The sequence below is a fragment of the Pogona vitticeps genome, chromosome 15, assembly GCF_051106095.1.
Source record: "Pogona vitticeps strain Pit_001003342236 chromosome 15, PviZW2.1, whole genome shotgun sequence".
NCBI lineage: Eukaryota > Metazoa > Chordata > Lepidosauria > Squamata > Agamidae > Pogona > Pogona vitticeps.
The window spans coordinates 5,640,001-5,663,896 of record NC_135797.1 but is presented as its reverse complement, the minus strand read 5'-3'; the positions used below and the strand labels follow the sequence as shown (position 1 = coordinate 5,663,896).

The following is a 23,896-nucleotide window of genomic DNA, read 5'->3' as shown; positions in this document are numbered from 1 at the left end:
AGAAATGGGACATCCTGTGCTCCGTTCCAAGTTACATTCATGGGCAGTATCAACAAGGAAAGGACCGTAGGACCTCCGTACCCACAGGAGATTGGCTCTAAGCCCCTCCTGCGGATGCTGAAAAACATAGATTATAGCTAATACAATTATAATAGTGAATGCTGGTCTCTAGCTTCTTTTAGCAGCCACTTTGGGTAACTTCGTAATTAAAACTACATATTTAGGGGATATTTCTTTTAATATTTTTAGTATTTTCAGACTGTGGATAAGTGAATCAGCAGATACTCATCCCATGGATACTGGGGTCCTACTGTAAATACATCTCAGGACATTACCCACCTTAGCAGATAGCTCATTTCTATTTCTGCAGTTAATACCTGTGACCCCCCCTTCCATCCCATTTATGAAGGTGTTACTCCAACGTGGTTATGCGATCATAAGGAAGAAGAAATAGAAATGAAGCAGAAGGCTTGGTCCCATCAGCGTCCTCTCGATCGCATGCTACTGTGTGGCAGTGAGATTTAAGGAGCCCATTAGTGGAGGTGCTGTAGATAAACACACACAGACCGCCACAGTGAACACAACACCACAGAAGTCACAAAAAAGAGAGAGAAGTTTATTAAACTTCTTCCGGGTCAGTTTTCAAACATACCGAAGAACGGACACACACACACATACACAATGCATCTGTAGGAATACCCACTTAGGTCAGCACTCAGGCGAAGAAGGGGTTGGGGGTCTGTAGTTGGAACAGAATACACAGCTGTGATCACTGAGTGTTGGGGGAAAGAATGGCCAAGGGGTAACACACACATACACCTGTCTGAAAATTACTGAGAAGTTGATTTTCAGTACTATATCCATGGACCCCCACCCATATAAGCATTAGTGTATTTTTAGATTGGTGGGGGCACGGTAGTATCATTAGAGGCAAGGTTAAATATCTCCAAAACCATCCAGCTGTTGTGGAATCCAACTCCTGCCAGCCTTGGCTAGCTTGGCAAATAATCTGGAAGTCCCACAACATCTGGACAGGCAAGGCGTTGTGCGTTCACCACCCGGGTTTAGTGTCTGCTGCTCCACACAATACTGGCAATACATCAAGGAATGTAGAAGGCAGGAGGAAGCAAACAGACAGGAAGTCCAAGATGAGAGAGGAGGGAGAGAAGAAAAGGGTGCTGAAGCTGCATCCTTTAAAGGAGTCGAAGGCGGTCTCCTTCCCGCAAGGGTAGCGCAAGGCCCCCTTTGGTCCCCTCCGCCGGAGTGCAGCAGAGAAGGAAACTGAAGTCGGGCTAGGCCACGTATATGAAACTAAGCATCAGCCCTTCGGAAGGGCCCAGCTTGAGATTCTGCAAGGCCAGCTGCTGCTTCTCTCGGCTCGGATTCGTGCTGAGCTCCACGGTCATGTCTGGAGGGAGGTCGGGATGCGTGATGGAGACGGTGGTCTCCTGGGAAGCAAAGTTGAGCACCACGAGGAAGCGCTTGTTCTGATCCCAGACCCGGAGGTAGGCAAAGACGCTCGGGCTGCTGCTGTGGGTCACGAAGTATTCGCCGTGGAGGAGGGACCGTTCTTTCCCCCGCAACTCGCTCAGCTGCTGGAAGAAGGTCAAGACCGAATCCTTGTTGCCGCTCTGTAGCTATATTTCGGAGGCAGTTGAGAGAAAGAAAGGGGGAAGGCAAGGAAAAAAAAAAGAATTGGGATTGCTGGGCATTTCTAGCACTCTTCAGTATATCAAGTGAGCTGGTCTCCGGCTCTCTGAAAGACCACACCCTCCGCATCTGAGCCTGCCCAAGGGAAGCTTCTCTATAAGCCTCACCGTGCGGCCGCTGCTCGCATACCATCAAAGTCTCTCCCACGGGAGGCCAGGCTGGCCACCGCTTTGCTCTCTTCCAGCTGGCAGTTGGAAACATTTCTCTTCAGGCCCTTTGCGTGCCCCCCCCCCTTTGAGTGGTGTCCTACGAAGACAGCTTTTAAATCTGATTTCTTAAAAATACTCAGGGTTTAAAAAAAAAAGTAGGGTGTGCTTTTTAATTGGTTTTAAATTCTTTTTAGCTCCTAGTTTTAAATTTATACTGATTTAATTCCTTTTCAGTATTGTAAATAACTTTGTGGTTTAGATAATTGGCTGTAGAGCCAGAGGTTGGGAGTTTGATTCCCCTGGGGGGAACAGCCAACCTGTGTTGGCTTTGTGCACAGAGGAAGGGAAGGGTATTCTCTACCTGGAAAACGCCATAAAAAGGGCTGCCATAGGTCAGAATTGACTTGATAGCATTTATTTATTTATTTATTTATTTATTTATTTATTTATTTATTTATTTATTTATTTATTTATTTATTTATTTATTTATTTATTTTTATTATTATTATTATTATTATTATTATTATTATTATTATTATTATTATTATTATTATTACAACACCAGGCACAGTCAATCAAAATTATAAAAACCCTGACTAGTATTATAACAGATACAAGTTTTCCTTTTAATGTCTTTAGTATTTTCACACCGTGGATAAGTGAATCAGCAGATACCGATCCTGTGGACACTGGGGTCTTAAGTATCTGTTCATTATCAGAGCAGTATGTATGCTGTTCCTAATACTACCATCTTTTGTAGATGGTATGCATAAAATAATACGGTAGTCCATAAATCAGTGTCAAATGGACTTTCAGTCCTCCAGATGTTTGTGTCTATCACTCCTACAGTCCTCAGCCATTATCCACGCTGGCTGGGGCTTTGAGGAACTGACATCCAAAACATCTGAAGGGCCAAATATTCCCTTACTCCCCGACCCACTTTTTGGGGAGTGGGGCAAGGGTGACTTGCTCAGGGAGAGTGCTCACTGCCCAGGTTTCTGTACAAGCCACGAGTCTGGACATGATGCTCAGCTGAATGATGGCTAGGTCACATATTAAAAGGGTAGTATAATCCATAAAATCAGTTTGCAGCACATACATTAAATACCCAGAGAAAGAGACGACTCTCCATCTTCTAAAGGAAATTAATCCAACCCTCATTTTAAAAAAAAAGCCCCACTGAAAAAAAAATCTGAAGATATAATGATTTGCTTAACGGATGAATTGTCACAAGGTGATGCGAACATCTGGAAATACTCCGTGCCAAGCTAAGCGATTATTTTTTGCCCATCTCTCTTGTCCCAGGTACCTTCCCAGCTTCTCACCTGTACTGTAACATTGCTGGCTGGCTCGCTGCTTGGCTGCTGGGCCGCTTTCGAGAATCCGAAATTTGCTGAATCGTCCCACTGCATGCGTACGACAGAAGAGGCGGCAGGCTGGATGGAGAGGTAAAAGAGAGTGACGGTTAGCAGGGCTGCGACTTGCAACCGACACACATAATCACAGGCCTAATCAGATCCCTCCGTAACAACCACGATCAGCTCCCACACTCCCCCTCCAAGCCCTTCTCTGTTGACCGAGCCTTTCTGGCATCACCCCCTACCTTTCCTGGCAGATCTCGCAGCCCAATCTCGTCCCCGTAGTCTGTGAAAGGAGTCCCCGGTAGCGTGTACAAGAGCATGTGGTAGAGGCGAAGAAGGTGCTCGCCCATCGAATCCGCCAACTCTCCGACACTGGGTCTCGCCACCTGCAGAAGGAAAGGCGGTTAGCATCCATGCAAAATATTAAGTACAAGTAGTACAGCAGGACCCCCTCTGCTGCGGGATCAGTGTCCACTGATTCACTTATCCACGGTTTGAAAATATAAAAAAAAAATTAAAAGAAAAATCCCAGAAATATACATTCCTAAAGATGAAATTATCAGAACTGGCCAATAGAAGGAGATAGAGATCATGCTATGTATAAGGGACGAGGGTTGTGGAGGCACCAGCAGAGGACGTTCAAGGCCCTGGACTTCACGCTGTGAAGGCAACAGGGTACCTGCTAGATGTATTCGATTACAATTTCCATTGGCCCAACTCAGGAAAGCTGTCAATGGGGGCTAATGGGTGTTGCAGTCCCAAACATCCAAATGGTTCTGATTTGCTTACTTCTGACCTACACCGGCTAGCCGTCTTTCTTCTATTACTTCCCACTGCCCTTCCTTTACTTCCCGCTGCCTAATATTGCTGCCACTGGCTCTATCCCAGGAATTCAATGGAGAAAGAAGGCGCAAACTCCCCATCGCTCCCATCAAAGCTGCTGTGATTCTGTTGGCCACAGAAACAGCAATAGTTTATTGTTTTCGGTAACAGCAGAATGTACAGTGGTGCCTCGCATAGCGAGGTTAATCCGTTCCGGATTAACCTTCGCTATAGCGAAACATCGCTGTGCGGAAATAAAAAAGCCATAGAAACGCATTGAACTTCATTCAATGCGTTCCTATGGCTTGAAAACTCACCGCTGTGCGAGGTTCTTCCGTAGCGCCACCATTTTCGCGCCCTCGGTAAGTGACGGCAGGGCGCAAAAATGCGGCGCGGACCTTCCGGTGGCCATTTTGGAACCGCTGATCAGCTGTTCTCCCCCGCTTCGTTATGCGATATTCGCTAAGCGAATCGCTTAGCGAATATCGCAAAGCGAAAAATCGCCATAGGGGCCATCGCTGAGCGAATGCTCCAGCGATGGCCCAGAGCGCCTCGTTAAGCGATTTCACCGCTCAGCGAGGCGCTCGTTAAGCGAGGCACCACTGTAGGTCCCTTTCCCCCTGTGGGTTCTGGGTCAGGGCGTGTCCTGTCCTTGCCCCACAGAATCCCTTGGAGATGTTGGGATGCAACCTGAAAATTCCCTCCACCGCTCCAACCCACGGTTTCACGATGCCCTTTCCTAAGGGGCACCGGGGGGGGGGGGGAGAAATCCAGGAGGGTGGACTGAGAAACTACAGCAGGTGAAAATGGCTTCTTAGGATCTGAGAGTTTTAAGAGTGAAGAGGAAGGAGATCCAAGCACAGAATCCAAGCACGCACACCCCAGAGACCTAGGCACACAACCCCACAGCCCTCCAAACCCCCGTCTGATCCCAAGGCTTCAAACTCACACTCCATCCTGCCCACTTGGCCTCTCGGATGTAGCTGTTGATCAAACTGGCAATCACGTTTCCCTGGCTTCCATCTTCAGTGGCTTCTGCCACCCCTGCAAGGTAGTCGCTGGTCAGCACATCCACGCCGGCGGTCTGATTGAGAAGAGCCAAGATGCCCTGGGCATCCTGCCTCTGCGTCACAGCGATCAACACCCTGGTGGGAAGAGAAGCAAGAATGGGTTTGATTTTCCAGCCCAAGGTGAGGTAAGCGTGAGCAGGGCTATGGGAGCGTGGCACAATAGCTGCCTTCATATGAAGAATTAAAATTAGCACCGGACGCTCTGAACATTCAAGCTTTCACTCAAAACCAACTGCAGAATTATGCAAAGAAATGTTGTTTCTGACGGTCATGGGATTCATCGTTTGAATGTAAGAAGAGCTGCACCGGATCAGGCCAAAGACGGATCCAGCTCAGATGCTTTGTTCTCAAAGTTGACAAACTAGGAAGGGCAAACCCAGAACATAAATGCAACATCATCATGCTGTCACTCTCTCCAGTCCTCAATGGATGGGGGGGGGCGCCCTACTGTCCACTTTTTCAGCTTTCCACTTTTATTTCATGTGCATCACCACAGATAAAAGGCGCAGCTTATTAGATCAAAGGGGGAACATTCTAGGGTGGTTTTTAGGAGGGAACATGCGAGACCGGCTCTCCCAACTTTTTAGTCCTCCAGCTCTGTTCAGACTACAACTCTCATCATCTCCAGGCCTGGTTAGGTGTGTTCCAAGAAAGCTGCAAGGTTTGAGTACAGTTGTGGATACCCACCTCCCGTGGTCGTCCACGTTGTACTGTTCCGTCAGATTCTTCCAGTCGTTCAGGATCTGGGTGTCCTGAAAAAAAAGAACATGTTGGATGAGAAGGACTGGGATGACAGAACTTGGACACCTCCACCCAGTCACATAATAATATCATAATCATGGGCTGTTAAGTCAATTTTGACTTATGGTGACCCTTTTTCAGGGATTTCCAGGGAGAGACCATTCAGATGTGCTTTACCCTTCTCTTCCTCTAGGGGCGCTGTGGGACTGTGCAGCTTGCCCAAGGCTACCCAGGCTGGCTCTACTCGCAGGAGGCACAACAAGGAATTGAACTCTCAACCTCTGGCCACACAGCCAGATGCCTCAGACTCTGAGCTATCGAGCCACTTAATCCATAGCAGATTTCTTCGCTGATGAGGAGGATGGCTATCCTTGACCTTATTTGCCTACTCTCACCCAAAGGGAGGCCTACCCACACTGTTAATGTCAACTTGCAAAGCCCCTAAACGCTCCAGCCCTGCCCCGGAAAGAGCTACTGAACAGAAAGGGAGGCCGGGAGGCCTCTGATGTTCATCACGTACTTCGAATTCCTCCACGCTTCCGAGCTGGATCCCAGAAACGCCTTCCTTCAGCCAGAACTCAATGGCTTCCTGAGGGATGGCAGAGGGGAGAAGAAAACAACGCAAGGTGTTAGTCCTCAGTATGTCATTTGGAACTTCGGGGTGATCCACCCCTTCCCATATATTCTAGCCAATTCACTTTGCACACATTTATTTTCCTGAAAAAATGACAGTCCTATGGAACAAGGGAACAACTGCTTCCCGTTAGTAATAGTGACATAAATCCCACCCCCCTTCCAAGCTCTTGGACTCATAGAGTTGCTCCAGGAAAGACATCCTCCTACAGACTGGTCTACTTCTCAGGGCTGTCGTGAGGTTAAACCCATTTTCCTTGAAATAAGGGAACACACACACATAAGGGAAGACCAATCTTATTTTTAGACTGGAAGATAGAAATATGATAAGACCTCATCAAATCTTTCAGATACTACCAGACAGATGTTTTCTGCTGCTCTGGAGAGAAGGATATGAATCATGGATTTCAAGGGCAAGAGAATTTAAACAAAATCTGAGTCAATACATCCTAATGGTTAAACTCACTGTTACGTGGATGGCCAAATACTGGGGAAATTCTGTCAGTGGACTTCATGCCACTGTGGGAGAGGTTGGACCAGATGACCAAGTTAAAGGAAGCCAGATTTCGTTTTAATATCAGGAAAAACGTCCTGTTAGACAGTGCAACCAGTTACCTAGGAAGTTGATGAGTGCTCCAACACTGGAGGCATTCAAGAAAAACTTAGATAATCACCTGGCAGATGCGCTTTGATTGTATTCCCCTTCCAACTTCACTTTTCTATGACTCTATGACCTTTGAGGTCCCCTCCAGGTCCATGATTTCACTGACATTTTCAATCAACGCACTCTGAGAAGACTGTATTTCTGGTTGAAATAGGTTTTGATCATTGCCTTCCTTATTAATAAATTAATCTGAGACCCAATCTGGCCAAGACCCAATCTTGTTTTTTGTTTTTAGATCTTCTCCTTAATCTTTGACAGATGTCCAATAACAGATACATTCAGAATACGGCTCTCCTCCTCCATTTCTTCTTGGCACAGCCTTTTGAGGCAAAGGCCAGGCCAAGACAACCATAAACTGAAAGAAGGGGATCATTCTTTCCTGGCATTTTAGTGAGGCCAACTGATAATGTGAAATGGTGAAGATTACTTCTGGGATCAAGGGTAGTGCCACCAACCACCTCAAAACAATGAGTAACACTATGGGTTCCTTTTAGAAAAAACACAGCCCATGCTCTGCTCACCTTCATTTTGTCCTGGAGAGCAACGTTGAGATGGATGCTCTGGTTGAACCAAGGATATTCACTCTGATAGTTGGGTGTCAGATCTAAGACAACCTTTAGGCCTGGAAAGACAGGTCACAAAAGTCAAAACATTACTCATTAATGCTCTAATACAGTGGTGCCTCGCTTTACGATTCCTCCGCATTACGACGAAACCGCATTACGATGATCTTTTTGCGATCGCAATTGCGATCGCAAAACAATGGTCTGAATAGGGGTTTTTCGCTTTGCGATGATCGGTTCCCTGCTTCAGGAACCAATTCTTCGCAAAACAACATTTTTCTAACAGCTGATCAGTGCTTTCAAAATGGCCGTTGTTTTCTGGGACGGATTCCTCGCAAGACAGCCACCGAAAATGGCCACCCTATGGAGGATCTTCGCTGGACGGTGAGTTTCCAGCCGATTGGAACGCATTGAAGGGGTTTCAATGCGTTTCAATGGGCTTTTTATTTTCGCATTACAACGTTTTCGTTCTACAGCGATTTTGCTGGAATGAATTGTCGTAATGCGAGGCACCACTGTAACTATAATAATAATGATAATAATGTGCTATCAATTCTGGCATATGCCAACCTTCTTCAGTGTTTTTTAGTCAGCGTGTGCTCAAAAATGCTTTACCCTTCCCTTCCTCTAGAGGGAGCCCTGGGACTATGCAGCTTGCCCAAGGCTACTTAGGCTAGCTCTTCTGGGATGCCCAGCCGGGAGCTGAACCTCTGGCTTTGCACCCAGGTACCTTACTCACTGAGCTATCCAGCCAGCCCTTTAATACTCACTGGTTCCCTTCGCTGGTTTCCCAAGTGTTCTTGGACTAAAACTCCCAGAATCCTTCACCACTAGCTGAGCTGACCAGGATTTCTGGGAGTTGTAGTCTAACAACACCTGGGGACCCAAGGATGGGAAAGCTAGCCATTAAAAGGAGATAGCCTCAGGTCTACTTCATATTCCCTCCTTACTTTTCTTCTTTGCTGCTTGCAGGATCTCTCGGAAGTCTTCCAATGTGCCAAAACTGGGGTCAACCTCTTGGAGGTTAGTTCTATTCTGGTCGTCTTTGGGATTGATGTGAAGAGGCCCAATCACCAAACCTTTCACCTTGAGTGAACTAATATAATCCATCCGTTGCTTCAGACCTGGAACGGCAAGGAAAAAAAAAAGGAAAGCGTCAGGATTTGGGGGGGGGGGAGAATCACCCTGGACCGCCCACGTTTACACTCTAAAAACCAGGACAGAAAAAGAGGGAAGGAAGAGGGAAAAACACAGACTGGCTAATTATTAATAAGTCAGGTTTTACTTATTAATTAAATTGGGTTTGCTGGAGTGTATCACTCAGAAAAGGAACTGCATTGCATACCACAACTCCAAAAGGGGGAAAAAAACCACGTGAACAGATACAGATGTAGAAACAGACTATAAATATAAATACAGTATATCTGTCACAATAGGGAAGACTGTGAACGACTGTTCCAGTTGCCCGAGTTTATCGCTCAGGCACTGCTAACTGTGCAATTGCTACAACTTCAAGGCAGCCCACCTCTCTCTATCTGGTTCTTTAGTTTCCAGAGAGGCTTGAACTGGGCCAAGACTGAAGGTGGTGGTCTTCACGCTTTGACGCTCTACCTCTTACAGACTACAACTCCCAAAAGCCCTTGCCACTGGACACGCCGATCAGGGCCGCTGGGAGATGGAAGTCTGAAACAACTGGAAGACCAAGGATTGTAAACCATCAAACAGAGGACGAACTGCTGGACAGTTCGGTGGTTGAGATCTCCAGCTGCAGAGCCAGAAGTTGGGAGTTCGATTCCCCCCATTGGGCCTCCTTGATAGGGGCTAGACTAGATGATCCATAGGGACCCCTCCAACTCTGTTCTGAGATGATGCTGGTGATAATTGGAAAAACAGGGCCAATGGCTGGGACTGATGGTCCCCTAGGCTTCTAATTTTGCAAGGAAGTTGCTGTTCCAAGAAGGCAAGCTCTAGATTTAAGACTAAAGAGTTGATTGTGCCAACTTTATGGTCTTTTATTTGTGCAGACGTGTTTCTTTGAAACTGGGCATGGCGTGTGCGTTAATAATGGCCTTTTCTGGCAAAGTAAAGCACAAACCGGAGAAACAAAGGGTGTAATCTGCCAGCATGAATTATAAACCGAGTTCCATTGTCTTTTGTCTAGTTGTGGTCACATGGCCCCCGGCTAATTCTGCTTGCTCTGGCAAGCCGGGATGCGCTTGCTGCACGAAAACTTGACTGTTTCAAACCACATCTTTCATCAGCCGTATTAGCTGTAGACTCTTGGAGCGGCTGTTCCAGAAAAGCAATTATTTCCAAAACAACGAATTGTGCAAGAGCAAAGCACCCTCTAATTAAGCCTTCCATCTTGCAGGGTTAATTTCTTGTCTCCCGATGGCTTTCCCCTAACCCCCCCCCCCATCTTTTTAATTTTTTCCTATCGTACAACTATCCCGAGTAAAACTGGAACTAAATTAAAAGATATATTACTAGATTAATCATGAGAGTATGATTCTTTTAATGGATCGATCCAAATTACATTCATTTGTACAGAGAAGCAAATTTCATTTATTTATAAGTTACATATGTATCCTGCCAGAATATATAATGTATCCTCCAAAACAGCCCACATGGCTCTCGTCCGCCCCTTGAGAATCCCACGGGGATGGTGAAGCTGGCTTTGGGGAGGGGCAGTATGAAGGGACCTGTATTCAAACCCATCAAGAGAAGGCACCGGCTTGGGGAAGCACCATGGAGAAATCTAGTCTCCTTCTATCACCTCGCACATGTGGAAAGAGGAAGAAGGGGAGGAAAAAAACCGAAGTGCTCTCTTTCATCCCTTTATCCAGCCGCCCCCGGGGCTGAGTCAGCGTTTCGCTGACGTCAGGAGATGATGAAACAAAGGCCAGCGGTTACTCGGGCACAAAAACCCGAAGCTGGTTGGAACCGGCTGCCTGGTGTAGGAAAGTCCGCCCGGCACAATCAGCCAGTCATTCTTTTGGAAAGGGGGGGGGAAGCGAAATAGCAGCTGATCGTCACATGTCCCCAAAGTCCTGCTGAGCGTGTCCTGGAGGAAAGATCAAAAAGGCTCCCCAGAGCAAGCCAGCAGGCCTCCTTCCTGCTCGGTGTGCGGCCAGAACTTGGCCGACTCTCTTAGGCGCTGTTGGGGGCTGGGGAGAAGAGATCCAGTAGATTAAACGCAGGGAGGCAGCCAGCCAGCCGGCCGGCTCAAGCTCTTGGAAGTATATTTCGGGGGCTTCCTCAAATTTCACCTACGAATGATCCCTGCCCCCCTCCCCAGCACGGGCCCATCAGTCATTACCACGTGTAGTACAGACATTCAAGGCTAGCTTTCCCCCCCTAAAAAAAAACCTGTCCTTTTAGTGTTAAGTGAGGAATTCCCTGAGCTGTGTTTAGAATTGTGAGTCATGTATAATTATGTGCTGTCAATTCTGATCTTTTTTCAAGGTTTTCTAGGTACAGAGGACTAAGAAGTGCTTTTACCCTTCCCTTCTTCTGGGGGTGCCCTGGGATTATGAACCCCGAGGCCACCCCCCATGACTCACAGAAGGCGCCGTGGGGGGGAATCAAACTCCTGACCTTCGGCCCCATAGACAAATATTTGACTCATTGAGCTACCCAGCCTGCTGAGTCATGTATACGAAGCACATTTTATTCCAGATTAACTAAACCATCGTGATAACACCTTTTGTATGGCATTATTATTGGGGGGGGGTACAGGGGGATGAAAAGAGCCAGGATTAAAAAAAACAGCTGAAAGCCTTTCAGAAGAAAAAGGGCAGGAGGGGGTAGTGGTTAATGCTTTTTAAAAAACAGCCAGGGTGATAGCATGATCATGGCTGTTTTTTGGCGCGGGGGGGGGCTGTTTCCAGTCCACATGGTTCTCTAATGCGCCATGTCTAAGAGATCCCACTGCCCCAACGGATGGCTGTGAGGAATGGGGATGATGGGACTTGGCACTCGACACATCAAGAGGGGAAAAGAGGCAGGGAGGGAGGACCCAGAAAACAGATCAGCCAAATGACACCTTTCCTCACCTGTCAGATCGCCCTGTCCATCGGCATTGGAGTCCTGGAAGCCGTCCACCGGCTGGATGCGGTAGAGGCCCCCCTTCTGCCACCACGCCTGCTTGGGCAGGTCCTTACAGCGGGGGGCCTGGACGATAATGACGATGGCGCCCGCCAGCATGCCCAGCCACCCAAGCCAGAAGAGGACGAGGAGGGCCCAGCGGGCACGCACCCAGGCCGGGGTGCTGGCCACCTCCAGCAGCTCTTCCTTGGAGAGGCCGGTAAATTTGGCCAGGGCGGCCCGATCCTCCTCCTCCTCCTCCTCCACTTTCAAAAAGACCACCCCGTTCTTCTCGCCGCTGCCGGGGGAGCCGGCCAAGGGGGAAGAGGCGTTCATGGGCTGCTTCTCCGTGTCCATCTCGTTCAGTTCCACGTCTTTCAGCTCCGCGTCGGGAGTTACAGCCGGGGAGCTCATGATGTCGCCTGGGAAGAGGACAGAGAGAAGAGCGATCAAAGAGGGGAGATAAAGAGGTTCCCCCTATCGAGGTTCCCTTGAGGACACCATCATTGGTTAGTACAGGACACAGAAAAACATGGGGCCTCTTTTAGAAGACAACTTCCACAATCCCCCCCCCCCAACCAGCAAGAGGATAAGATTTGGCAAGCCTTAAACCCAGAATCACTCGCTACACGTTGATCAAGCCAAGACATTCAAAGAAGCTCCGGGGACCTCCATCGGCTTTCCCATATCCAACATCTGGAACACAGCCGGAAGGGGCAGGAATCATCAGACAGGCTGAAACCCTGTTTTTTGGGTGGGTTTATTATTATTATTATTATTATTATTATTATTATTATTATTATTATTATTATTATTATTATTATTATTATTATTATTATTATTATTATTATTATTATTATTATTATTATTATTATTATTATTATTATTATTTTAGAATTTCAGCCTTCGCCTGCCACCTTTCCTAGACATCCAGGGAGTTTGTACAGTCCAAAAACAGCCTCTGTATGCCAGGATCTCACCCCTCCCGCTGTAAAACAGCACCCACACCCCCACACCCCAGTCCAGACCTCCCGTGCACCCCCACCAGACACCGGGAAGGGCTACGGGCGCCCTTCCCGGGGACCCCGCCACCCGATCGACCCTTCGGGGGACCCTCGCCACCCCGTCCCACGGATCCCGGGGCGCCTCCCGGGCTACTCCGGTTTTGCAAACTCCAGGTAAACCGGCCGCCGAGCCGGGAAGGAACCGAACAAACCGCGTGTAAAAAAGCAAGGGACCGGGGAGGGGGGGGGAAATCTTTCCTAGGCTTTACCCAACACGACTCGCAAGCAAGCCGCGCCGAGCCCGAGGTCTACCTGGAACGATCCGCCGCTCTGATCCGCTTCGAAACCGGTTTGATCCTCCTGCTGGAAGAAGCCGGCTGGCAACCGGAGTAGAAAAAGGGGGGGAAGCTCCGCCCGGTCCCTCCCCTCCGGGGCCGAGCTTAAGGTGGAACCGAGCAAAGCCTCTAAACCGGCTGGGGAAAAAAATAAGGCTCTCTGCTAGAAAGAGCTGGGAACATTACTCTTTTTATTTTTATTTGGGGGGTGACTACAATTCCCAGAATCCCCCAGGGGCCAATTGACCGGGGGATCCTGGAACTTTTAATCCCTCCCCACCCCACGAAAAAAAGTAACGCTTCCAAAGTTTTGACTAAGGCACACTGGTAACAATACCAACCAACTTTGTTGGTGCAACTGGGACGCAGAGGTAGACTATTCCTGACTCTGGAGGTTCTCTTTATCCCGCCTGACAAATGTCCATGAATCCACCTTTTTAAAATGTGCGGGAGTTTAAAGGTTTTCCTCTCTGTGATATGATGATTTTGGAAATGGTTCAGAGATGCCTTGGGGGAGACCAAAAAAAAAGATATACATACCCTCAAGGCAGCTGGCAGAAGCTGAAATGGTGAAAATAGGTTGAAAGTAACTAGAGCAAGAAAAAAAATATAGTATACAAAGGAGTTTTTTGTATACATAGTATACAAAACTTTAGTATACAACAGAGTGGGTGGGGGGGCTTGCATACAACCAGGCGGTAAAAACCCATTTTAAAAGAGGGCCACGAAAAGCAATGTATGGGTTAGGAATTCATATAAAATGGGACACACACACACACCAGCGAACACCCAGCCTCCAGCTTGCCAGCCTAACTTATCTTCCTTGTAGACAAGCAAGTCCGACCTTGGGGACTAATCCATACCTTTGAAATAAAATGCTTTTTGAAAACAACACAGCTCTCAAACTCCCCAGACAGCAAGCAAACTGACTATCCTGGCCAGGGTATTCTGGGAGGGCTGAAAAAAATAGGATTTTTAAGCCCCGGCCTAAATTTTAAGGCCTGGGAAGGTTTGGTGTGTACAGGTGTCCTTTATGGCAGTGATCCCCAACCTTGGGCCTCCAGATGTTCTTGGACTTCCAGAAATCCTGGCCAGCAGAGGTGGTGGTGAAGGCTTCTGGGAGCTGTAGTCCAAGAACATCTGGAGGCCCAAGGTTGAGGATCACTGCTTTATGGGGCCCTTTGCTCATCCTGTACGGTTCTGTCCTGTCCTTACCTTACATACCCCTACAGCTATTTGTGTCCAGTCTTTGTTATTCTCTTTCAAGAGCGTTGTAGTAAAAACAAGCCTGGTCAGATACAGAGGAACCCCGCAGGGAAGTTTGCTGGGAGATCAAAAGGGTCAGCATCCGTTCTCTACAATTGCAAGAAGCCACCGATTGTTCCCAGGCTTTAAATCAATGGCTTTGAACTGCGACCGCTGTGTTTTTTCTGGTGTGGGCGATGGGTATGGATCCAGACGGAGAACCAGTGCAGTAAAGCAGCAGGAAAGCTGGGTGGGATCTAAGCATGAAGTCTGGAGATGATGGCAAGCGCTCATTTTGAATGTAGAATACAAATAGATTTTACTGAGAGCTTTTTCAATCCAAATCCCCCCATTGGGAATCTGTCATTGGGACCCACCAGAAGACCCACAAGACGCTGGGCACCTTTTGAAAATCACAGATCTCTTCAACTTGGGAGGCAGTTCGAAAAACAGGGTGATTTGATGTAGAAATCGTGAAGCCTTCACACAGAATGGGAGAAAAGTAACAGGCTTTCAGCTTTACTGGGATGGGGTGGACAGCTGGTTTTTCCATTCTTCTACACGCATGTAACATAGTAAGACCTTTGGTTTGTCACATGCCTTGCTAGTAGAAAACCAGTGCAGGAGATAAAGCCTTGCATTTTTATTCCATGGTGTGCTATTTTTCTGCTTGCAGAAAGAGACTTGTTTTAAGGGATTTTTTTAATCCTCTATGCAGCTTGGCCTCCTGCCTTGTTTTGCTGACCCCAATAACCAAAGTCAGTGGAGTCTACGTTGAGTCGTATGTCATTCAGAATATAAGGCAATCCATGCCCGATTCAGGCTGAAGGCCCATCTGGTCCAATGATCTGTTCATATGGTGGCCTGTTCAGAGTGTGTCCCCAATTGATAACAGGGGCATAGTGAATATTCCCACCATTCTAACTCTAGTACTAGAGGTGATATATAAGCATCCTGACTAGTTAAGCATTGATGGCCTTAACCTCAATTAATGTGTCTAATTGTCACCTTTTAAAGCTATGCAAGTCTGGGGCCCATCACCGCATCCTCTGGCAGAGATTTCCATCCATTAATAACAAGATTGCATAGAGAAATACTTCCTCATCTGGTCTGAATCCCAGCCAGTTTCAATAGAAGACGTCAAATTCTAGCATTTTGAGAGATGCACTTTCTGTTTTTCCTACAACATACATAACCAGGTAAATCTTGTGCTACACCTTCCTACCCAATCTTCCAAAATGAAATTTTTTATTACCACTTGCTAAGATTTCATAGCCATAATATCTGGCCTAGTTTTTAATCTTATTATTTAGATAAAATAAATAATTTTGCCTACTCCCATGCCTTGTTTGTTTCTGTTTTGACACTGTTTAGTAGGCTGTCCTACTTTGGGCACATCACAAGAAGGCCAGGTTCTCTGGAAAAGGTTGGACGCAGCAGGAAAAGAGGAAGACAAAAGGGACTTATTCCCTAGAGGAAGCCACAGGCTTGTATCTATTTAAGAGAGCTAATTCATGGGTTCGCCATTAGTCGGGGACAACTTGATGGCATGCAACAACGACAACAGCAACAGCTTATGGAGAAACTCTGGAGGACTCGAAAGCTTGCACACTTTTCTGAGCTGTTCGCTTGATCCTAACAAAGGGTTCGGCCAACTGTGGATTTTGTTTTTAACTCGAGGATCAGCGAAGCTAGTCAAAAGGAGTGGATTTTTCTCTGTAGTTCTGCTGTAGTTCTCGCCCCTCCTCCTAATGTCTTTTCGGATGCTACCAGCAGTGGCTTGATCACAAATCAGTCAAGCCCCATGAGGCCAGATAAGCTGATCTTGATATCGTTTGGAAGAAGAAAGGAAAAAACATATTTATCTCTCTCTCTCTGGTATTCTGGTTCCTCCACCTTAAGCTGCATCGCCTGACTCAGCAAACCTTCCCAAAGCTTTCAATCCCTCTGTGTGTCTCTCTCTCTCTCTCCTTCCCTCCCCCTGATTTTCATTGCAAGGCGGGTAAACAACTCTCTAGCCAGCAAAGACTGAAAGCACCTTGACCCTTAGAACTGAGGGGATTTGACCCTTCCTGCAAAAAATAACAATAAATAAAAACCAACATCCATGCTTTGAGATAGGCCAGAAATTTCCTCCTCTGCCCCAAGACACAATGTTTTTTTAATCTGTAGTTCGCTTCAGGCCTATTAAAGTTTGTTGGAAACCCGAGGGGGAGAGACATCAATTGGGCAACGAAAAGGTGATCTGCTGATACCGAGATACCACCCACTTGCAAAGACTTTATCATTTTCATCTAGTTTGGGGGTTTATTCCCTATTAGCCGGACAGTGTGAGTGCCCTGCTTTGAATATACTGTCATGGAGAACCTATTGAATACTGGGAAAAAAAATATTGCAACCACCACCTCAAAACAGGGAAACAAACAATTAAACAAGCAAATTTATACTATCACTCAGATAGTAACCATATTTAGTTGGTAGAAATTCCTATTAATTGTATCTTATTATAATGTATACAGGATGACAACCTTAAGAAACATGCATAGAAATTGTGTGTGCAAATATACTGCCCAGAATTACGGTAATCTACTGTACATTTATCATCACTAACTGTTCCCATTCCAGAATGCCTTGTTTAAAGTAAAAAAAAAAACTTTCCTGGTCTTATATTTCTCCCATTTTTTAACCCCTAGGATTGCCACTTTTTCCTTGTTCTTGTTTCCTTAGTAGCAGCCCCCTCCACAAGCAAGCATTCTCAAATACACCATTTCCAAGATAATTTTCTACATATTCAGCAGCAGAAATAAGCCTAGCTTTTTTTTAAAGCAGCAGGCGAATTGTGGGGATTTAATTTGCGCTGGAGCTGAAGTGCTGGTTTCGGCATCAAATCTCAGCTTGAGCAAAGCAAAGGGCCTCGAGTGAGTGCAGAGTGCATGTATATGACTGTCATGCCAGTCCTTGCTCGCCATGAGGACTAGTCACTTGGATGAGAAGAGGCCTGAGTAGGAATCTCCAAACATTTAAGAAGAAAAGCGCGGGACCTCAGTAGCTAATTTTGTTAAGCAAGTGGGCAGGGAAAGCTTGTAGGCAAGGACCTCTTTCTCTGGAAATTCACTTCCCTTCTTCTCAATCTGCAGCCATCTTCCACCAGTCCCAAAATTAAAATTTTGGACCAGTTTCGGCATGTATTCTGCCCAGTTGGGAGGAGGAAAGTTGAAAGGCGGAAACCTCAAAAAGGATGATGCCTCCTTCAAGACAAGCAAGAGCTCCACGTGCTTCTTGCCCCACGTTGCCAGGCAGACGGAGTAATGTGCCAGACCGACAGGCCAGATCTTGCTGCCCCTATAAAGACGCGGGCTTTGTGCCAGCTGGAACCCTATCTCTGAAATCCTAGCGGAGCGCTTGGAACACCTCATCGCTGGGGTAAATGTGGGCCACACACAAAACAGCCGCTGTTTTCAAGTCTTTCTTTCAGGGCCTTGCGGACAACAGGTCTGGATCATCCATGATATTCTGTACTATAGAACCTGGTTTAAGGGTATGTGTGGCTGCTGTGGCGTTAATCTATTTTTTTTTCCAGAGTAGGGAGTGTACCCATCCTGTGTATTGTAGCAAAGAGACTCTTGAAAACTCTTCAGAAAGTAAAACACCACTTTAAAAGGGCTTCCTCTTCTTTTCAATCCCCCCAGTCTACTTCACTGGCAGTTTGTGAGCAGGGGGGGTAATTCATTTCTAAGCTGTTTGGACTCCGGGAACATGTTGTTGGGTTTAAAAAAAAACTTACAGTAACCTGACATGTGGAAGTTAAGCAGCTAGCAACACGAGGGAATTTTGCTCTTGCATGTCTGCCTCTTAAAAAGCAGAGGAAGGAGGAGGACGAAAAAAGAAGCCCAAACTGCAATCTTATCCGATGTCCAGAACGCCTAGCCATCTGCGTTTTCCTCCATGTGACACGCTGGTCTCCCCCAGTGTGTTTACACACTGTGCGCTCTCCAATTCCCAGAATTTCTTTCCCCTGTTGTTGTTGTTGTTATGAAGCTAAAGTGGAGCTTTCCACCACTGGGACCTTGCCAGGATGAATCCAGCTGAAGAAAACTGAAGCTCCAAGAACTGTAAGGGCACATGCCGTCAAGTCTGATCCTTCTACCCCAACCTTTCCAGTTCACAAAGAGCTGGGATTTTTTTTTGTCCGAGGAGGCTGCTGATCTGGAAGGGTTTGAAAATGTTTGCCCTCGTTAAACAAACTTTGAACTTTTATCTGGGACAAAGAGTTTACCGTCCCATTCAATGTGTCACAGGAAGGCAAAGGATCCTGTCTGCTTTTTCTCTGCCTCAACAACAGCTGCACTGATAAAAACACAGTGGTCTCAGCTGTGTTGCAGAAGGAAGAAGGTTGTTTCAGGAAAATAACCCTACGCGAGAGCCAGGGCAGTTTGATCCGGCTCTCCGAATCAGCTTTCCTGGCTTTTGGAGCCCTGCCACTTTGTAAGGCAATAAAATAATAATCATAGTGGTGCTCCTATAAAAATAATCATGGATGAAGCAAGAATCCAGATTTCACAGAGATAGACAGACTGCTGAGTAAGATTTATAGAGCTTGGAGAATGGCTTCCGGAGTTCTTTATCCCTTTCCTCTAACTAGCAGGAGAAAGTTTTGTTGGGGGGGGAGGGAAGCAAGCAAATGTAATAAAATTCATTTAATTTACAAGTTTGTGTGTATGCCTGAGAATGTGGTTTGTGTGTATTAATGTGACATCTGTGTTTGTATGAATGTGGTGTGTGCGCGCATGGGATGGAGGTGAATCTGTGCCAGGAAATGTAGGCAGCAAAACCAGTACTGCCCCCCCCACCATGGATGGTGATTCTGCCTACCACTGGCATGCACCACCCTCAGCATCTCACAATGGGTGAGGCCAATTTTACAGTTCTCCCCCTGGGCTGATTACAGGCTTCACAGAATCCAGGTGTGCCTTCAAAGGTGGAGGTCATTTTGGCGAGGAATATTATTATTTTTGTGAAGTTCTCAATGTTCAGTCCCCCTGAAGGAGAAAGGTTTAACAGTTCTTAAATTCCAGGTGTCTATCCTTAAAAACACGCACACACACACACACAGAGAGACACACACAGACACACACACACACACACACACAATCGAGCTTTGACAGGACCGGGTTTGAATCCTGGTTGCCTACCCCCCCACCCGCAAGGTGGTCCCAAAGTTCCATTCTACACACAGGGTGGGAATAGCACCAGTTTATGAAGCGATCTGAGAGCCTCCCGTCCTGCCAAAGGATGCTGCTTCTCAGAATTGTAAGCGAGTGAGAGAAATGAAGGACAGATGTGACCGTTTCCTTTTCCCCTGTTCAGTGCAGCTCCGATGGGAGATCTGTGGAGGGGTGAAGAATAGAAAACTGTATGGCTGCGACCCAAAGCGTGAGGATTATGGGGGTGAAATTAGGCCATAATTTTCACGAACACATCAAGTGGAGCCTGTAAAGCTCCCAAAGAATGATAACAGAGCATCCAAATAAAGGTGAGTCCTTCACACCCTGTTTTGCGATTCTGATCCAGGAAGCAACCGAGGCTTCAAACCCAACAAGCTGTCACTGATGTGGTCAACTCATATATGAGCATTATAGAAGCAGCTATGTGTAGTATTGTGTGTGTGATGTGTGTATGTATGTATGTGTAATAATGGACGAAATATTTATCCACCTCCCCGTCCCCTAATAATCACTCCATATGAAAACAGAACCAAATAAGAAGAAAAATTCTAGCTGATTTCTTTCCCTGACAATCTTGCTACAGTTTGGGATTAAGGAAGGGGACATGACACGGTTTAAAATGGGACGGACCAGACACACGTTGAACAAATCTATGCCTGTTCTTCAAGATCAAGGGGTAATTGATTCAGTACCGGGGATATTTTCGTGCCTGAGGTGGAAAAGCAAGCAAGCGAACAACAAAAAAAACCTCATACGTTCACTCTGCCTACGAAGTGCAGACAAATGTATGTATGGGGAGGAGCATGGTTTAAGTTGCTTATAGGCAGTGACAGATTTAATAGATTCAGGAAGAACGTTGGCTCCCCTCTTGTTCCTGCCTTTCTCACACACGGCTCCTTAAAGCGAAGAACAAGACTCCTGTTTAAACTTGAAAAATATCCTCTTTTTTTTGGATTACATATCCCAGATTCCCCCAGCCAACACGATCAGTGGGATGATAGACATTGTATTCCAAACAACATAACATTTCCAGACTCTGGGAATACGGCTTCAAATGCTTACAACCCATAATGGAACTTTATAGATTCTGAAATTTGTCTGTCTCTATCCATCATTTTTTACACACACTCTCTCTCCCTCGCACATGCACACACTTGGTCCCCAACGACACATCCTTACATCTGCAGCTCGATGCTAGAGAAGTAAAAACCTTGGGACAAATTATGAAATATCAAAGGTCTAGAAACGACACGTCAATTACTGAACATGTTTTAACCGAAAAACTGACACATGGCCGTGAGGTTTGAGTTCATTAGAATTCTGTACCACCGAATAGCATACCATATGAAACTTGGCATAAAGTTTCTCTGGGGAAAGGTTTGCCCATCACAAGCAAAAGCGAGGCAGCTGCTTAGGGTGAAAGATCTGGCAGCACTAAAGCTGCATAGCATCCCCGGCTATGCGGAAACAACTGTATCTCTGGCTAAGCTGGCAACTAGGACACTGTGTCCAGCTCAGGTGTCAGGTCATCAGAGTCCTTGGCCCAATTTATGTGATGTTTCCTAACGTAAGATCAAATATTTCGGCCATCTGTGGGTAGATTTTGGGACTTGAGACAGACATCACCCCTGGCTGCCTCCCCATAATACGGGGGTGGGGGGTGGGATTTAGACTTTATTTTAGCACTAAGATTATTTTAGCAATGTCCTTTAGTAGCTTTCTGCACGGTGGGGTTTTACTCTCGTGTTATCAGATCACAGAGCTCAGAATCACACATGCCTAATAAAGAAGCACATACATAACAAATACTGTACATCTTTCACCCCCCCTGTAGAAAAGACTTTTAACCGGACCAATGCTGTATTTTCCTGTGTTGGAAATAAAACACTTGTTTATTTCATCTTTTAGCTGTATCTGCTGTATTTAAAGCCATCTTAGAGTCCCATTCTTGGGAGGAAAGGCAGGAGAAGAATCAAAGAAATGTCTTAAGTTGCAAACAGAAAAACATCCAAAATTATCACAAGTCCATCAGCTCAATATATGTTATGGGGCAATATTTATTTGGGGCTTTTGGATCCTGCTGTTCCTCCCCAAAGCTGCAGACAGGGTATATGGCTTGTCTTCTCGTTTCACAACAAGCCCGTGAAACAGACAGGCTGGGAGAAAGCCGATGACCCTGTCAAGGTCATCCAAGCTTCATAGCTTAGTGCAGATCTGAATGGGTTTCTTTCATGTCCTGAACCAGGACTGTAACGCTGCAATGCCCTGGTGTGCAAATATTGGATATAAATAAATGAAGTCTTTCCTCCCACCCCGACCCATTTGGGTAAATCCAGGGACTTTTTTAAGGAGCTTGCAACGGTGGCTTGTCCTGAAACCTCTGAGCAACTGAAAATAAAATTAAGGGTAAAGTTATGCAGAAAATGAGGAGGTCCAAAACAGCTCACAAAATGAGGGTGGGATCCAGCTATGGGGAAGTGGAATAAACTTATTTTTTCCATAATGAAAAGCAAAATTCATGGGGGAGGTGTGAGAGACAATTCCTTATTAATTGACGTATTAAAGCATCGTGGCATTGCTCCTGCCTTTCCCAACATGCTAACCTCCCTTCCCTGCAGCCGCACACATGGGTTACGGCATACGTTTGTTGCCGTATTGGTTGGGAACGATGGGAGTTGTAGTTGAAGGCATCCAGAAGAAAGCTATGGACTTGCTAAGGGGAGGGGGTGTAAATGAAATTGTCCTGTCCCCCTCCCCAAAAAGCCTATGCAGAGTGCTAAATTTCAAGGATGATGTGGGGGGCCAGCATCCCACCACGGTGCATTTTGGAAGCGAGTGGGAAAGGAGGCCGAAGGCAGCGGGGTGGGGATCCGATCGGGAAAGGGAGCGGGGACCGAAAAGAAAGAAGGGGGGGAGCTTACCTCGGTTTCCCTTTGCGTCCGGATCCGTTTCGAGGTCCAGGCGTCCCTGCACCAGGGCCGGGGTCTCCCCACCTCCCATCTCCTCGGTCTTCGTGGCGGCCATTTTGGTTGCACTGACAAGCCAGGGTGGCTGTTTCCATGGCAACTGCAGCTGGCAAGGCATCCCCTTCAAGTGTCACACACACACACACACACACACACACACACACACACACACACAACACATATTTTTTTTTAAATACTGCAGAGCTGAAAGGGACCCTATCAGTTTTTTTGAGTTCAGCCCTTGTCAAGGAGGCACAGTATATATTTGGGGCCATATATATACACACACACACATACCGTGTTCCCCCCCCCCCAAAAAAAATGTATTAGGGCTTATTTTTCAGAGGATGTTTTATTTTATTTTTATGTACAACCATCAACATTTATTCAAATACAGTCATGTCATCTTCTGGTTGGTGCACAAGGGTGGAGGGTGGGGCTTCACTTCACTGCGGCTTATTTTTCGGGTAGGGCTTATATGAGGAGCATCCTGAAAAATCATACTAGGGTATATTTTCAGGTTAGGTCTTATTTTCGGGGAAGTGTGTGTGTGTGTTGTATGTGTTGTGTGTGTGTACATACACACAAACACACACACATATATATACTCTCTCTCTCTCTCTCTCTCTCTCTCACACACACACACACATATATATATATATACATACATACATATACATACATATACATATACACATATACACATATACACATATACACACATACATACGGTACATACATACATACATACATACATACACACACACATACATACATACATACATACATATATATATACATATACACACACACACACACACACACACATATATATATAAAATTGATAGAGATACATAGATAGTGTGTGTCACACACACACGCATATACATACACACACATACATACACTCTAAATGTTTTAGTTTTTTAAATACAGGTGCAGCTGTTCAAAAAGTCTAGAAATCTTTTCTATGGAGAAAACGGAGGGACTCCATTTTTTTTATTTTAGGGGGGTATCTTCCCCACATTGAATACCCCAGAAAGCAAAACGGTGTTGCACCCCTGCAATAATTAAAATTAATTTTCTTTCCAATCCAGATCAGAGACCCTTGCATAAGGGCATGGGTAGCCACGTTGGACCCAGGCCACTGCTTGCCTGTGATGTGTTTATTGGATGCATGTTTAAATTGTAAAAAATTCAGGGGGAGAAGCGTATGTGTGAAGACAAGACATTTATTTAGATTCAAAGCAATCGCACACAATCTGCAGGGTATTTCAGTACGCTTACAGCCTGGCACGATCTCAGCTCTTTTTTTAAAACAG

The 23,896-nt window shown here is 46.2% G+C and overlaps 2 protein-coding genes across 4 annotated transcripts in view; both read right to left on the bottom strand.

Annotated features, from left to right (window-relative positions):
• Positions 1-595: 595 nt before the first annotated feature.
• SLC3A2 (solute carrier family 3 member 2) lies at positions 596-22,656 on the bottom strand. 3 transcript variants are annotated; one of them, XM_020797382.3, is made up of 10 exons: positions 22,530-22,656; positions 11,769-12,221; positions 8,664-8,837; positions 7,672-7,772; positions 6,374-6,442; positions 5,800-5,864; positions 4,992-5,187; positions 3,463-3,606; positions 3,185-3,295; positions 596-1,637 (listed from the first exon to the last, which is right to left on the bottom strand). In XM_020797382.3, exons 1-10 carry the CDS (start codon positions 22,630-22,632, stop codon positions 1,293-1,295), a joined length of 1,761 nt encoding a protein of 586 aa, XP_020653041.3. In that variant the 5' UTR covers positions 22,633-22,656; the 3' UTR covers positions 596-1,292. The 3 variants fall into 3 exon arrangements, with proteins under 3 accessions (XP_020653041.3, XP_020653044.3, XP_078238069.1); XM_020797385.3 differs by lacking the exon at positions 22,530-22,656 and adding an exon at positions 13,116-13,908; XM_078381943.1 differs by lacking the exon at positions 22,530-22,656 and adding an exon at positions 13,073-13,163.
• A 1,132-nt stretch (positions 22,657-23,788) lies between these two features.
• Positions 23,789-23,896, bottom strand: part of TMEM223 (transmembrane protein 223) — a 3,545-nt gene continuing 3,437 nt past the window's right edge. Inside the window, exon 2 of the mRNA XM_020797387.3 lies at positions 23,789-23,896. This exon is cut by the window's right edge and continues 447 nt beyond it. The gene's annotated coding sequence lies outside the window, so the exon portion shown is untranslated.